The 17,734-nt window shown below is 32.5% G+C and overlaps 1 protein-coding gene and 1 long non-coding RNA gene across 3 annotated transcripts; one reads left to right on the top strand and one right to left on the bottom strand.

Moving 5' to 3' along the window:
* The first annotated feature begins 9,021 nt into the window (after positions 1-9,021).
* LOC122594603 lies at positions 9,022-10,850 on the top strand. Its single transcript, XR_006323046.1, has 4 exons — positions 9,022-9,423; positions 9,516-10,054; positions 10,125-10,435; positions 10,560-10,850. It is a non-coding gene; the product is annotated as an uncharacterized LOC122594603 (long non-coding RNA).
* Positions 10,851-11,541: 691 nt separating this feature from the next.
* Positions 11,542-15,521, bottom strand: LOC122593264 (cyclin-H1-1). 2 transcript variants are annotated; one of them, XR_006322809.1, is made up of 15 exons: positions 15,386-15,521; positions 15,155-15,222; positions 14,989-15,039; positions 14,377-14,455; positions 14,168-14,286; positions 14,014-14,087; positions 13,798-13,918; positions 13,639-13,707; positions 13,482-13,523; positions 13,270-13,347; positions 12,984-13,042; positions 12,806-12,890; positions 12,233-12,321; positions 11,981-12,099; positions 11,542-11,876 (listed from the first exon to the last, which is right to left on the bottom strand). XR_006322809.1 is itself a non-coding variant. In XM_043765651.1 (14 exons), exons 2-14 carry the CDS (start codon positions 15,212-15,214, stop codon positions 12,066-12,068), a joined length of 960 nt encoding a protein of 319 aa, XP_043621586.1. In that variant the 5' UTR covers positions 15,215-15,222; positions 15,386-15,521; the 3' UTR covers positions 11,542-12,065. The 2 variants fall into 2 exon arrangements, 1 of the variants encoding a protein (XP_043621586.1); XM_043765651.1 differs by having other exon boundaries at positions 11,542-12,099.
* Between the last annotated feature and the right edge of the window lie 2,213 nt (positions 15,522-17,734).

Raw genomic sequence — 17,734 nt, 5'->3', positions numbered from 1 at the left:
TAATCTCCTTTTTTAATTATATGTTTTTTTCCAAAATTTAATTTCATAAATTTTAATAAATGATTCTATTTCTTTTTTAGTACGAGTATATAAATTAGTACATATGTCGGTTTTCAATCTATTTATAACATATACATGGAACCTAATGAGATTAGTATGTGTTTCCGTTGGTATATTTTTCGAGGTTATATTAAAAACCATCTTATTTTAGATCAATTCCACAATAATTAAGTGCTATTTATTTTATAATATAGTATAAAAGTAGTATAGATATATCTACTTTCTATCATCAACTATTTATAAATGATTAATTCACACAGCACATGACCACATGTGTATATAATCATGTTAGGTATATATAATTATGTTTCCATTTACTCAAGTTCTATTAGTGGCAAAGACATAATTTTAGTTCAATTAGTGTATAAATTATAATACATACCAATAATTTAAAATTGAGTTAGAATGAACGTATGAGATTCTAAATGTATCTTTTGGTGGAAGGTCAGTTAATTTTAAATTACACTAATACTAAAAAACAATAATGAAAATATAGAACTTTATACACATTATAGGGTTGTTACGACCACCTTTGGCCTCCGTGTAACTCTGCCATCTTTTTTGGTGTATATAATATATGAGAAATCAATAAGAGATAAAATAGCTCGGGGCAACGCCCGGGTATCACCTAGTAAATACTATACCGTCTCGTTTGATTAGAGTAATTAGTACTGCAAGAATATAGATATATAGAATCACACAGTACACAGAGTATTAAGTACTACAATCATCAGGTTAATAGGCTACAATAGAATGCATGTGTTTTCTCTCTCTTATAAACAGCTATGAAGTATCAAGTCAATGGGTTGACCATTAATAGGTCAATACTCAATAGTTTTAACTCGAGATATAACTGCAGCAAAAATGTAGCAGTTTAATTGCTGGCTGTAACCAATCTAACAAAAATACTTCTATCAATTCCCATAAGTTGCACTTACTGGTGCTATTATATGTCCACTACATTTGTCGGTCATAGAATACAACTAGTCATTTTATCTGTGCGTTGCGGCAAAACACGTTTTTTAACAGCTAAAGTTTTGGATCAAAACCCTAAGAGTATTAAATTTTTTATGCGAACGTAAAACGTAACAATGATGCAACACTCGATAAGAATTGTAAAATTATGAAGTTCGAAGGTGATAAAAAAAAACAAGCAAACGAAAGAAAGATACCCATAGGTAAAACGGTAAATGTGTGGAAGTTGTGCCGTAAAAATATAATAATCTAAAAGTTTGGTGTTAAAAAATGTAGAATAAAAAGTTGGTTGAGGTTAAAAGTTAAAAAATAAAACTTTAGGGTAAAATAAATAAATAGTTAAAAATAACAAAACTTATGCATAATGCTTAAAAGCTTGTATTATTATAACTTGTACATAATGTTTCAAAATTTGCACTGTATTATATAAGTTGGTTTTTAGTTTAGTTATATAATATAAAGGCGGAATATATACGTTTCACTCATTACGAGCAAAATTTCATTTATTCGCATTTGCTTTAAAAAAGTGTAAAGAAAATTCTTAATATATTCACATTTAAAAATGTTTAAAAAGTATACACATGTAAAAATGTGAAATGGAAAGAAAAAATTCAAACCTAAAAGTGTGAATAAATGCCAAACATAATCACACTTAAAATTGTGAAAGTGAAATTGTAACATCTAATTTCTTCACACAATTCTTGTTTGAAAAAAATTGGTGTTACAAATTAATCCTTACACTTCTAAGTGTGAACAATTGATATAGTTTTACATACTTGAAAGTGTGAATTTTTTTACCTCACATATAAATGTGAAAAAGTTATAATTTTTTAAATTTCTTTATACTTTTAAATATGAATCTGAACAATTTTGTTGTTCTGTTGGCTGTTGAAAAACAAAAAATTGTGTTGTTTTGTTGGCAGTTGTTTTGTCAAAATCTGTGTTTACTTGGCGATAACTTGCTGCAACAAAACGAAAAAGACAATGAAAGACTGCAATATTTTTGGCTATTAGTACCTGTGGGTTGACATCATCGGTGATGCAAAAGCATTACTGAATGAACGAAGACAAGTAAAAGAATCCCCCTCTTTTCTGTAGGTTTGTTTATTGTATGTTAGCTAGGGATTTTTTTTGCCAATCCATAAGCTATATTTAGGGGCAAGGGTGTAGTCGCCAAGTTTTATCGGCAAAATGGATCGGCAAACATTGGTTATTTGGCAAGGTTATAGCATGTACATCGGCTAGTATCGGCAAGTTACATCGTCAAGTTTTGGCAAGTTACATCAGCTAGTGAACGTTGGGAGCTTTTTTTTTTGACCATTTTTTTTGTTTTTAGAAAATTGGCAAATTGGCAAGAAAACCTCTACTACACCACACTTTTTGGCAACCAATTGGCAAGAATTGACTAAATTTTGGCTTGTACACCTGGCACTTTCTTATTAAATGAAACTTTGCCAAAACTTGTCAATTTGTCAATTCTTGACACTACACCCTTGCTCATTATAGGGTCTTTGGGGTTGAGTTTTGAAATGAATTTTCAGATTATTACGTTTGGTAATTGTAGATAATCAGTTTTTAGTGGTTGGGGAAAAAGTTTCAAAAATTGATTATTTGCGTTTAAAAGGTCATAAAACGCAGATTTCCAGAAGCAACTATTCCTACTCACTGCAAGGAAACGCAGATTATCTAAAAACCACTTTCCCACCATTATTATTACACCAATGCACTTATCTACCCTCAAAAGTAAATTAATAATTTTCTTGTAAGTTGGTGATAGAGTCGATCTATTATCCCTCAAGACTCCGTTTAGAAAGTATTTTCTTCAGTGAGGCATCAAAGCCGTAGTCCAGCAGCTAGCATATTTGCACCAATTGAGGTCCTTGATGGAGTCGTTAGTCAACTGTCATGAGCAGACTTAGATATATACGTGTATGCCCAAAGTTTTCAAGTTAATCACGATTCGGGACTTGTGAACCGTAAATGTATGTTTTTTTTTTAACTTTACCGTATAATGGGTGAAGTCTTACACGTACTTTAGACAATTAATGAGATATTGACCATGGACCGTTACAAGTATTCGGAGGGAAAAACTCCAAGATTATTTTGTCATCCCGAAGGTCACAAAGCAAAACTATGAGAATGGATGATCTATTTGGACATTGGCAGAGGTGGTTCAAAAGTACTAAGAGACTAAGCGATCGCTTTAGGCCTCCAAAATTGTAAGGCCTCAATATTCTGTATATTAGAATTAATGTTGGGATTTTGTACTAAGTATCATTATCTAACTTGCATTGCGGTAACATCTTTGGCTTTTGCATTAACATCTGCATTTCTTTTATTACTAGTAGTTGAATAACAAAAGTTGAGCTACTTTTTTTTTTTACTTTAATTTATATGGTAATGAACTAAGCCCCCAAAATTGATTTAGTTTAAGGCCTCCAAAAACCTTGAGCCGCCATTGAAAATTGGCTATTCTATTGCTGCAAAGGAGATTATTGCAATAGGCTAATGTGGTGTGTATCATTGATTTGTTTTGCTACATGAAAAGTGAGTTCTCAATTATTTGTAGCAGATCTTGGATGAATCTATAATAGGTAGATTATTTCAAATTATTGATTTGTAGTTGTATTATTGTTTGTATCCAACACCTTGCTGATGACTTTATATATATATATATATATATATAAATGGCCGTTCAAAAAAAAACTTTAAATAAAATCGGGAGTGCCTTTGACGAGCTAGACTAGCCATATAATGATTGAGGTATAAATTCTGAAACTTTTAATGTCACTCAAAAGTTAAATGACTTAAATCAGATTTAGTGTCTTTGTTGTCCAAGTGTTCCATCAAAACACAAATTTGTAAATTACACAACTTTAAATAACCTTCTAACTTTATCCGTCATATAAAAAGAAAGTTAATTACATTTTCCGTCCTGAAGTTGTCAAACTTTATCCGTCATATAAAAAGAAAGTTAATTACATATTTCGTCCTGAAATAGTCAATTTATGCAGATATTATACTAGAGTGAAGAAATAACACGAATCATCTCTAAAGTTGTCAAATTTTTTTCAATTTTTACTCCGTGACCAAACGCCGTCTATTTTGGACCGTTAAACGAGGGGCAAGTTTGTCATTTCACCATGTTCTTCTTCTAAAACACCTTTTTCTTTTTTTTTTCTTTTTCAGATCTAACACAATAAAACTAAAAAGTTATGTGATTGAAGCTTGTTTTTCTTGTTGTATCACGACCACCCACCACTGAAATCAAAACTACACAAATTAAAATAACTTAAAAACCCAATTTCATTACAAGAATTGCATAAAATATTGTGTAGATTGAAGCTTATAGATCTGAAGTGGGTATGCTTCAAGAAGCCAAAGTTCATGGTGAAGAAGAGGTAGTTATGTAACATTCACGAATTTTGACCTATTTGACAATGTGATTAATTGTAACACTCGTGGTAATGAACCCGTTGATTTTCGTTAATTATGCAGGTAACATTTGCCTTATCTTTTTGGATTCATCCTTCATGTATATAACTCGTGTTTCTAGTATACTAAATGTGGCGAAATCAGAAAATAGACTAATTCTCGGAGTAATAGTCTAAAAGTGTTGGAATCCGAAAAATAGACTAATTCTCAGAGTATTAGTCTAAAGGTGCTGAAATTAAAAACTGGCACCCACACCCCCCTTTATCTTAGACTTAACCTCCTCTCATCCATTTTTCTTATCTTTCTTTTTCTCTCTACTTTATGCAAGAACACACACTCTTGCATCTCCCTCTCTCTCTCTAGAAAATCATCATCACTTAATGCTATTGAAGCTAGATTAGTGAAAGAATCAACATCATTATCATCATTACTATATCATATCAAAATTTTGAAAGTAAAAGTGCAAGAAATCCTTCCATCTTGCTCAAATTCGGGTTTCACTCTTTGAAGGTAATTTTGGTAAGTAAAACTCATCTCAAATCTACCATTTTATGTTTATAATCATGTTTCAAGTCTAACCTAAACAACCCTTAGTCAAATTTTGGTTCAAAAGCTTAATGGGTCGATTTTAGGGTTGGCAACTTGGATAATTTAGGTCAAAATCGGATTTGAGGCTTAATTGAAGTTATGGAATGACTTTTAAAGTATGGGTTAGTCTCATACACATTACTATACACATTACTTATGTCAAATTATGCTCAAATCATGTCTTGACATCCTTCAAATCGAGGTCTAGGTCGAATTAGGGTTTTGTGAGGTCAAAATGGGTCAACATCGAATATTGAGTTAAAGTGATGTTATGGAATGAAATTATGAAAGGGGTTATGTTTGTTATGATTCAATCATGTTGATTATATGTCAAATTGAGTCTTGAACCTCACAAAAATCGGAATTTAAGTGTCGGATTAGGGTTTGGATGTTCTTGGTCAGTTTTGACTTTTTAGTCAAACCATTCTTACCCATGTTGTTGCTTGCTTCCTTCCTTTATGTCTTTAACTCGTTTAATCCTTGTCAAGTCGATTCTTAACATCCTTTTAACCTCGTATCAATCCAACAAACATCATTTTGATTCTTATGATCGAACGAGTCCCGAATAATGAAATTATGAACGTGTATTGATATGCATATATGTATAACTATAGGTTGGGATCGTGTGACGAATATTGTGCGCTTGTGATCATTCTTAACTTGTTTTTGCCGACAAAGGTGAGTTTCGCAAACCCTCCCTACTCAATTGAGATTCGGGCTGAAAAGTGTACGTGCTTGTTATTGTTGTTTAATCGTTTGATTGATTGTTTGATTAACGTATTGACTTGTTGCTCGGTTAATTATGCTTCCGTTTATGAGTACTTGTTGTGGTTTGGGTAGTTGTACATACATGGAAGACGGTTATACCTTCAATGAATAGGAGATGTGGTGGGAAGGCTGCGGGTGACCCTATATATAAACATCAATGATTCCATGAAATTAGAATCGTAAGAAGTGTATGTGCATTTTGTTGTTGCTTGATGGAAAACGTTTTGATATGGAACGGGACATAGGACATTGCATGATAATATTTCCCCCTATAACGTATTATAGATTTGTGATTTGTGACGCATTTGAAATATATGTAAGTCGTAACGTTATATGACGCATTTGAAATATATGTAAGTCATAACGTGATATGACGCATTTGAAATATATGTAAGTCGTAACGTGATATGACGCACTTGAAATATATGTAAGTCGTAACGTGATATGACGCATTTGAAATATATGTAAGTTGTAACGTGATATGACGCATTGTTTATCATGTAAGCCGTGCCGGTTTATTGCACATTATTTATTATGTAAGTTGTGCCATTATAACTATGATTGAACGTAAATGTTGACTTATATTGATTTGTGATAACGTGAAACCCTTTTAGGGTTTCCTTGGAACGTGATTAAGTATTTAAATCCTCGTATATCATTAACGGTTGTTATCCTGACACACTTGTTTCCTATTACTTGCCCCTACGAACTCACCAACTTTATGTAGACGCGTGTTAGTACACTTTTCAGATGAACAGGTTAGCTCATAGATGTATTGGATGGTTGATTGCTTGATCATGCTAGACATGGACTTGGACTTCTTGGATCCGTGATTCATTTCCCGAATTAGGGGTTATGCTTATGTGTGATCTGGATACTTGCATTATTGAATGGTTCATATGGATTTACTTGATCTTTTTTATGCATTTAGACTTACTCTACATAATTTCCATGTAGTGTTGTGTTTTTCTTGTGATAACCCATGATTCTGCCTTGTTGGGGTGTTACAAGTTACAAGTGAAGAGTGGAATTTATATATGTACAATTATAAACCAAGACGAAAAACACTAAGATCCGGCCACCCCATCACCACCACCGCGATTGAGCCACTGCATCACCTCAACCATCAAAATCTGGTCATCCCATCACCATCATCACCATCACTGCAACGACCCAACCACCCCATCACCGCAACCATCAAGATCCAGTCTCCCCATCGCCATCGCCACTTCAAAGATCCAGCTACCCCATCACCACCACCAAGAGCTAAACGTGTGTGTGTGTGTGTTTTGTAATATTTTAATGTATGCCATTTATAAAAGAGAAATATAAATATTAAGATATGTGTAGATTCAAAAGTATTCTACTCCTTTTATGTATTTCTTGGTTAGTGTGCCATGAGCAAAGTTGAATTTTTACCAAAAATGGTGTTTATATAAAAAATAATTACTAAAATGGTGTAACTTAAAAAATATTTACCATTTAGGTGTTTTAGTCCAAAAAACTTTTCAACTTACGTTATTCCTGATATTTAGTATCCGACTAAAATCCCAATTAACAACCAAACAAAAACCCTATTTCACTATCATCACCATTGATCCTCCATTGATGCTGCTACTGCAATTGAAGCTACTATCATCAATCTTTCAATAAATCATCACAAAGGGAAGTATTGGTGAGTTCAATCATTTATGATATTTTGTCTTACTTTTATAGTGTTACCCCACCCTATTTTTCTTTAGTTGTCAATCGAAGGAATCAACTTTCTTTAAAAAGTTGTTGCCCCACATTTTATTTTTTCTTTTCTTTATGCTTATACCAATTTCAGTAATGGTATGAGATATGTAGATTTGATTGTATTCACATTCTATTTTTTATCTCTTAATGTTGTCGTTATTTATATATTTATATAGATGATGTGAATATATTTATGTAGATGTTGTGAACATTTCCCTTATTGTTCATAATTTACATAGTAGAAAAATATATGGAACCCAAGTTTGTTACCCTATTATGCTATTGGGGTGGCACTATTGGTGATAGCCCAGAAGGTGTAATTTATGATAAGCCTCCAAATAAAGCAATTAAGGTTCATTGTCGCATAAAATTCAACGAGTTAATCAATCGAGTTTATTAGGCTACATCTATGAATCAACAACTACACAATATCAAAGTTATATGTAGATATCCATCGGTTGGTATTGGAAAAGTGATAAAATATATTCCTCTTCACATCAAAGACAATGATGACGTTGATATTATGTTTGATGTTTTTATTGTCCATGAGGGAATATGTAATCTTGATTTGTATCTAGAGATTGAGGACAAATAGCAAATTCAACACACGCAGATGGTATGCAGGTATAACTATTTATGCACTAGTAATAGTTATCTTATATATCATTTTTAAGTTTATAAATCTATTTGTAACGTTGTTGATTTAGTTACTACATCACTTGTAGAACTCAGGAATCAAACTTGATAAAAGAACAAAGTAGTCAACTCAATGGTCATGTAAATGTCGTATCAGAGATGATTCAGAATGAGGATTTTAACATAATATCCCAAATTGCTGTAGTAAATAATGCGATGGTAAGTGGATTTAACACGGAAAATGAAGCTGATGGGAATCACATGTTTGAAGAAAATGGAACTGGAGATGAAGATGAAAATGAAGTTTATAATCACATGGCTCAAGAAATAGAAGGACAAGAAGGGCAAAACAGAGATGGAGGAGCAAACGAAGCACCACATGATAACAAATGTCAGGTACCATCATTTTTCACTAATTTGGAGGGAGTAAATATGGTCACTGATGGCAATTGGATGCACTCAAACTCTGAGAGTAAAAATGATTTCATTCAAGAGTTAGGGAAAAATTCTTTCAGAGATAAGAAAGAACTCATTAGAGCTATCAAGCTCCACTCCATCAAAACACATAGACAGTTTACGGTGGTTGAAACGCGCCCAACTGTTTGGAGCATAAGGTGCAAGTTACATTCAGAATCTGGTTGTAAATGGAAAGTTCGTGCAAGTAAACACAAAGATAGTGGATATTTTGAAATCACAAAGTATACAGGACCGCATACTTGTTTAAATCCTAGAATTACTCAAGATCATACCAACCTAAATGCAAGTTTGATTGCTCAAGAAATTCAGCATCTTATACAAGTGCAACCTGATATTAGTATTCCTACCTTAAGAGCCGAAATAATTGATAAATTAGGTTATACAGCTTCATACAAGAAGGTGTGGGTAGGAAAGCAGAAGGCAATTGAACAAGTTTTTTGAAATTGGGATGAATCATATAATTCTCTACCTAAATTTCTAGCTTCACTTTAAGCATTCAACCCCGGGACGATAGTTGAATGGTGTATTTCTAGGCCTGATAATGAGGAGCACGTAGAATTCAAACGTGTTTTTTGGGCTTTTTCTCCTTCTATAATAGGATTTGAACATTGTCGACCCGTCATTAGTTAAAACACATGTGGTGAAAGAACGAGAAGGCATTTTTTTGATATCTGATCAACATGTTGGAATCCTAAAGGTAGTTACTGAGCAAGGATCTCCTTGGTTAGAACCACGTGGCTTTCATAGGTATTTTTAATTAGTAACTCATATTTATCATATATATTTAACTATATTCATGAGAAATTAAGTTATGTATCTAACGTTTAATTTACTTTTAGCTGGTATTGCTTACGTCATTTCATCCAAAACTTTCATGATAAGTTTCGTAACTCACAACTGAAAGCTTTAGCTTACCGTGCCGGGAGTCAGAATCAAGTTCGCAAGTTTAACTCCACAATGATAGAAACTGGAAATCTAAATCCAGCAGCTCGTCAATGGCTTGAGAGACATTCATTTGACAGATGGACACTTTCACATGATGGAGCAAAGTGATACGGCTTGCTTACTACAAATTTATCAGAAATTTTTAACAGCGTCCTTAAAGGTGCTCGTTTTTTACCGATCACAGGTTGTGTTCAACTTACATTTTATAAACTGGTACAATTTTTTAATGTGAGGCGTCCTTTGGGATCTAATGCTCAAGAAAATGGAGATCCATATACTCCCCACGTTGTTGCAAAACAAGTAGCCTTAATGTCCAAAGCGGGTGCACATACCTTGAGATCTTTCAACCGAGAGAAAGGAATATTTGAATTGATTACTCAAAAAGGAAGAAATGTGCAGGTGGTTAATTTGGAAGAAAAAACTTGCACGTGTGGTAAGTGGGAGATTTATGGGTATCATTGTTCTCACGTCTTAAGTGCATGTACTAAGCTCTCTTTGAACAGTTGGCAATATATTGATAGATATTATTCCATTACGGAGTATTGTTCTACTTGGGAGTCTCAATTTTAACCATTACCTCACGAAGATTATTGGCCACGCTTATCATCTGATGTAAAGATGGTTCCAAATTCAGATCTAAAGGAGAACAAAAAGGGTCGTCCTCGTTCAACAAGGCTACGAAATGGAATGGACATTAAAGAAGGGAAAAAGGCTAACCTCTGTGGTATTTGCAAGAAAAGTGGTCATAATCAAAAAACATGTCCTTCTAGACCTAAGAGAATGGATACTGATCCCTAAAAAGTTTGTTACCAAGGTGATAAATTAGTTTTCTTATAATCTTTTTTATACCCTTTTAGTATTCTGTTATAAATTGCTAGATAATTAGTTTGATGGGCATTTGTTAAAAATTGAGTTTGATGACTTTGTTATTCATTTAGGAGTGTGCACCGTGATTCACGTGTAGATACTTTTGGCGGCTTGGGCTCTGGATTTGATATTTTTGGCGGCTTGGATGCTTGGATTCAATGCTCTAGCTTATCTTTTGGTACCTTCAAAAAATGGAACTCGAGATGGATGTCATGTGCTTGATCTTAGTAACATGTTTCATCTATTTTAATTTTTTGTAAATGTTCTATTTACTTGATTTTTGTTCATGTTTACACACATGGTATTCCTTAGTGATGATAACTTTATGTTAGTAATTTGAATGAAATTATGGAATTTTTATATATGTGGTATCATCTTTATTATAGATAAGTGCTTATACATGAAAAAATATTGAAAAAATATGGAAACTCATGATCTGAGAACAATGAAACATATAAACTCCTATTTGGTAATTATTTTTTACTCATAGAACACTTGTATGGTAATTATTTTTACAATTACACCTATTTGGTAAATACTTTTTAAAATTATCATAGTTTGGTAATAAACTCGAGCAAAGTCTTTAACATTCTGTCCTTATACACATTTTTCTTTTTTTAGGGCATGTTTTGGGCCAATATATATGACAACAAAATGTAACTCTTGTTATATGAAATGATGTTGATGTTTTGCTTTTCTTTTTGTTTTATTGTGTTAGAATAAAAAAGTAAAATAAGAAGAAGAAAATGTGTTTTAGAAGGAGAACATGGTGACATAACAAATTTGCCACTCATTTAACGGTCTAAATAAACGGCGTTTGGTTGCGGAGTACAAATTAAAAAAAATTGACAACCTTAGGTATGATTCGTGTATTTTTTTTCACTTTAGCATAATATTTGCAAAAAATGACATTTTCAGGGTCGAAAAATGTAATTTACTCTAAAAAGAATAAACCAGTTATATATAGGAAATGCACGATATAATTGTTGGAGAAACAAAATTGGCCAATGTGATTGCAAAAAATCCATAGGCAGATCAACGACTAACAAGCTATTCTCAAGCACCAAAATTACAATTTTCATCCAAAGAAACAAGTCAGATGGTTCAGACACCAAAAACAACTTTTATACTCTCTTTCAATCTGAGTTGGAGAGAAGGCATCAACACATCATAGACCTTGGCACCTTGCTACCAAAAAGATTCTACATGTTTATATACCTAGCGTTTCTCTATTAATCACATCAGTAATAACACAACAGGTTAAAAAAGACACTAATTCCTAATGAAACTTGGGGAAATATTCTAATTATATGAATATTTTTACAAGTTGGAGCGAGACAATTAACTCTCTCACTTGTCACTTTTTAAATGAAGGTAGCCACATACTTCTGCAAACAAAAAAAATTACAGAAGTCAATATCCGATACATTACAAGTCTTCCTTCTCGTGTATGCAAATGTTTGAATTTTGTTTTCAAACATAGTTAACTTACAAAAATATACTGTAAAGTAAATCGATAACCATTCTCTGCACCCAAAATTTTGAAATCAGTCCAGGTAATAACCATGTTGGAGGTATTAGTCTTTTGATCTATGCTTTCGCTTCTTACTCCTGATTTGGATACACAATTAGAAAGTAATTAGATAAATGGCAGTGGTCAAACACACCTATAAGTCACTCATAAGTTTCCATTTTGAAAGCAAGTATCTAATGTAAAAATAAGGGAGAAAGAATAAGATAGTACTTGTCATGTGAACCCGGATCCCGGCAATATTTGAGCTTTCGGTCAATATGTTTCATCTCTGCAGCAGTTGGAGTCGAAAGTTTATCTACCTGTAGAATCAATCATTAAGAAGTCGAAGTAAGCTTGCAGGAAACAGATTTATATAACTTCTTTGAATACATTTAATTGAGAGAGATATATGGGCAGTCAAGCCAAGTAGGTTGGATAACAGGCCGAAACAGGTTGTGGTTGAGCGAAATTAAGCAACTTGCGGGTTTAAATGTTCCAGGTCGTATAGGGTAGGGTTGACCAACGAAAACTCTTTTGTCCACTGCTTAAAATTGTTTTTAATAATTTACGTCTTAATAATGATATCGCAAACATAACTCTCATAATAATCCAATCTGAATGTTTGAATTACAAATAGGTCTAGAAACTGAATGCCATTCATACATAAATGGCTCAAACTAGCCCTTGTAGTTGATAAGAATTACTGCCTCAAATTGAAATCTTTTTACATTGATCAACATTAGCATGTTTAATATAGAGCTTGGATAATCCTCATGTGACATAGACCCGGGCATCTATACTTACCAGCTGGTCAATAGCATTCAGATGAAGAGTGAGCTCATGAGCAGGTCTCGTTGGATGCTGACGGGAAAGAATGTTATTCATATATCTGCATAAAAAAACACTTATTAGAAATGAAAATAGTAGCAATTAATATTAACACAATCTAGAATTATATAAATGAATATGGAGACAAACTAACCTTTCAAAGTCAACCACTTGATGCTCTGCGTTTGCTCTACGCAAAGCAGCCAATGCCAGCTGCATCATATCACCAAAAATGAGCAATAGTAGAAAGGAGTATAAACTTTTATCATCGTATGTTGTGTTAAATCTCGTGTTCATAATATCTACACACTCTTATATGATAATATCCACAACATATTCAGAAAAAAAAATAAAATACAATATCCGACGTTATTCATTAAATTTATTCACTATTTTTTCTTTCAACGAAGACCCATTTATTCCTCGCTAACTATAAATACCTGGCCAGGTGAAAACAGTAGAGGTGCCTCTGTACGCATTGTTGTATCTGCTACCATCTTTGCTGTCTCGTGTAAATCCTATAGCAAACACACATATAACAATACACTCAACACCTAATGTAAAACCCATTATATATTCAGAACATATTTACATTATAATCAATCAAAAACATATCATAGTTAGAAAATCCGGAGAAAGAAGTAGCTGGAACCTTCAAATGTTGAAGTTGGCCGTTGTGTGAATAAATAAAATCCTAGTATGACAACACCATATTCATACATTAGCAAATCTTGTTTTCTCTTTTATAATAACATACTTACAACGTACCCTATATATTAAAAGAACAAGAAACAAAATGAGCAACCGACCTCCATGTCATTGATAAAACCATCAATTGAGCGGTAAGGTGAATAGACGATAAGATCAAATCCAAGTGACTGCAATGAAAGTGAAATTTATGTTTAAAACAACAAGAAATCCAAGAAAAGTAAACTGAAAAAGGAACAGCCATGCGACTCATTTCTTGCCTGAAGAACAACGATCTCATTATTGAGAATCACTTGATGATCCTGATCAATTCCCTTACCAAGCTCTTCAGCTGATACATGGTTTTCTTCGGCTTTACATGCTGTATATATGCAAGTCAACCTGTTTATATTATATACATATACGGGTATGGTATAAGTTTGTTTTTATAAAAGAGAAAACAAGAATCGCAAACTAGGTAAAATTAAAAGCTTCACATGATATCTTTCGGATGATGCTCCATCACCGACCACTGCAGGTAAAACCTTTTGAAATATATGAGAGCTGTTGCCTACAAACCACGATAAATGTTTCATAATACTAATTCAAGTAGTGAAAATATACAAATGTTGAAAAAATAACTATAAATACCTGTATTTTTGGAGGGAATTTAAAGGCATCACACACATCTTGAATTTTGTACTCATAAAATGCCCGCAAAAGTTGTTCTTCATCTACCTTAAGTGGTTTTGAACGAGAATGCTTCTCAGCTAATCACAACTCAAAGTAAAGCGCAATCAGCTAAATAAAACATTTTGTTTACACAAGCAGCGTGAACTTATTGTGCTTAAATTAAATACCATTTTCTTTTGCATCATTTTGAGGCTCGGGATAGGACAAAGAACCATCAAGATCTACATCCACCCTTGTTGCTCCATACTATGGAAAGATCAGATAACCAGTCAGAGAACAACAGTTTATTTGAAATTTCAAGTCATACCAAAAATGATTCTATTTTTCGACCCTTCTTACACAGTCTTGTAATGTTTTGCCAATTTCTACATAGTTTCTGTAATCCATTACTATCACCATTATTTCATACGTGTACATTTATTGTTTCCGATGTTACTTATTAATTCCTTTTGGTGAGAACAAAACCTTGTCACAAAAATAACCAATCAGCAAGGTTCCTACATTTTATAAAATTTTTACATTGGCTTTTTACATGAATCGGGTTTTTATAAAATACAATTATAAAAACATACAGGTGAACAGACTTAAGGTTCCGCATTGGAATCAGAATTCATGACGATTTCTCAGCGTTACTAACGTTTTCCTACACATGGACTCTACATTTCATACAATACCAAGCAAATGCATTCTTGATAGAAGATAATCTCGAAACAATAAACAAAACAACGAATAAAGACAAGGCGTTATCGAAATGCAATAAAGTAAGAGTTGTCGAATACCTTCTCAAGCATCTGTTTTGCTCTATGATTAGCAGCCTTGTGTTTCTCTTTCTACACAAAACAATTCCCACAAATTATATTTTAAAAAAAAAACGAAATTCCTTTACAGCAATCAATCGAGTACAGTCTACAATTACGAAACGATACGAAAGACGGTTTGTGTTACCAATTCTTGGGGGGTGAAAATCCACTTGGCTCGGTGAGTAGAAGTTAGAAAATCAGCCATTTTTAATACTGAAAACACAAATAAAAAAAATACAAAACTTATACAGCATTCATAAAAAAAACATGATAAAAATGCATTAAAAAAACAGAGCAAATTGTAAATCAATCCTGCTTTCTCTAATGGTTTTTGATTCCATCTCATATGTGAGTATTAATCATTTGGGTTAATTACCTTTTGATCTCTTCCCCTCTGATTAATGAACTCTGTTTCGATGATCTCGTGAGTTTCCAGATCGTTTGGATTTGGTTGTAGGGTTTTTAATTTTTAGGGTTTATTTTGTTCAGGGTTTTTTTTAGTGGGAAATAGGAAAAAGAAAGAAAAAAAGAAAGGTAAATACTAACTTTTTAATAGAGTTTTTATAAAAAATATATTTTTTTATTTAACGAACAACCATTGTTTTAAATACCGATACGTATCGGTCATTATTACCCGGAATATCGGATATTGGGTGGTACCCCGATACAACTATCCCGCTATTTTGTTCGGTATTTTCACTATTCAATGCCGGCCAGTATTTTCGGTATTTTCCGGTATTACCAGGGTATTTTGATTTTTTTTTTTTGAATTTTTTTTAAAATTATATTTTTATATTTTAACTAGAAGTTTTTTACCCGCACAATGTGCGGCTGCTTTAAAAAGGTGCTCAATAAAGTGAGATTTGAGTTAAAACTTGCTTAAAAAAACATTTAATGAAACGCTTAATAATGATCGTAAAAAAAACATATGGACGAACAATCTATTTAGTTTCACTTAATTAAATTAGCAATAATGTATTCATTATCCAATCATTAAACTAATTGTTATATACACTTGTTTTGAACTAACTCTTCGTTTACCATCATAATATTTTTCTCATCATCACAATGAAAAATTGTATTGTTAAAAAACAAAAGAAAAAAGAGATTATATTAACCATTATCATAAAATTCAAAAAAAGATAAAAGAATTAAACCAAAAATTGTACATAATTTCCATAGTGATATGAACGAAAGAGTTAACATAACTCTTTCAGAAAGTTATGATATTATACAAAGTTCTTAACTCATATAAGATGAATATAATTTAGTGGTGATAAAAAAGCTTATAAACTTTAAATATTGCCACTAATGATTAATGCGATGAGAGTTCCAACTAACCAATGGCCTGAGCAAACTTTCATATAATCAACATAAAAAAACGAAAGAAACCTCATATAAATGTTGAATAAAAAAGATAATGAAATATCATTAGGTATAGACGTGATTTTTTAAACTAAAGAGAAGATATCATTTTATCTAATGAGAAGATCTTAGATTCTTACAATATATATATTTATTTATTTTAACATATATACGTTCATTTGTTTTCTAAATATATAGTTTATTTAAAGAAAAATATGGAGTTGACACATAAGATAAAATCTTATGTGGCAATTTTTCAAATTAGTTTTAGATTGCAAGAGGACTTTAAAATGCTTGGTTAACTATTGTTTTATAAGAGTTATAGATAGATGTTGTGTTTTGTTATTTGTAAACTTTAAAACTTATATTTTGTTATGAAATACCTATTTGTTATTATTTTTTAGTGGATTGTACTTGTATTTTGAATATTTTCATTAAATTGTAACAAGATTTGTAAGATTTTTATAAAAATAAAAATATAAAAATTAAATTACCGTGTCGGTACGTACCGGCCGGTATACCGGTAATACCGGTACCGGATACCCGACCGGTACGACTAAAATACCGGTATTTAAAACATTGCGAACAACCAAATCAGTTAATTTTTTTTTTTTTTTAAATATTCAAAAGCTTTTAAAGGCTAGTAAGGTATTAGCACATACAAAGACAAATGTGGACTTATACTGAGACGGGCATTATTTAGACATCGAAAATACATCATTTCAACAAGTCTATGCAGAGTTTTGACGATCTACATGAGAACTATAAGAAACTAGTAGTCTTGAGATTCTTAATTTGTAGCAAAACGTAGGGAATGAATAAGCTTTCGTTTCTGACTTTCCAGATTACCCACTTGAAAGCTAAGATGATTAAATTGAGGGGCTTCTTTTTTTCAGAACCAAGTTGTGGAGTCTTGTGTAGCTCGAACAGGTCTTTGATAGAGGAAAGTTGTATGTGCAGGAGCCTTCACCAATTGACCGTATAGGCCCGAAGAGATCTTGCGAAGTTGCATCAAAGAAAAAGATGGAATGCGATCATGAGACCCACACGAGACAGAATTCCATGACATTTGGGATGTTCCTTCTTAACAGATTGTCGCTTGTGGGCAGTCAATTCATTTCAAGTCTCTTGTAATAACACGATTTCTGCTCTGTATTCGATCTCAACAATGGCGGATGTAAGTGTGTGTGTTCTTGGTGTGTTTAGTGTGTGTATTGAGAGAGAGTATGTATGTGTGTGTTAATTATGAGAGTTGTTCTTGAAATAGTTATATGTACATGATATATATGATGCCTAAGGAATGAGGAGTATTTATACTATAAGTCCTTACACATGCTAAACTTTATATTTAGCTCCTCAT

Source organism: Erigeron canadensis, chromosome 3 (assembly GCF_010389155.1).
Source record: "Erigeron canadensis isolate Cc75 chromosome 3, C_canadensis_v1, whole genome shotgun sequence".
NCBI classification, from domain to species: Eukaryota; Viridiplantae; Streptophyta; class Magnoliopsida; order Asterales; family Asteraceae; genus Erigeron; species Erigeron canadensis.
This window is presented reverse-complemented; position numbering and strand designations above follow the sequence as displayed.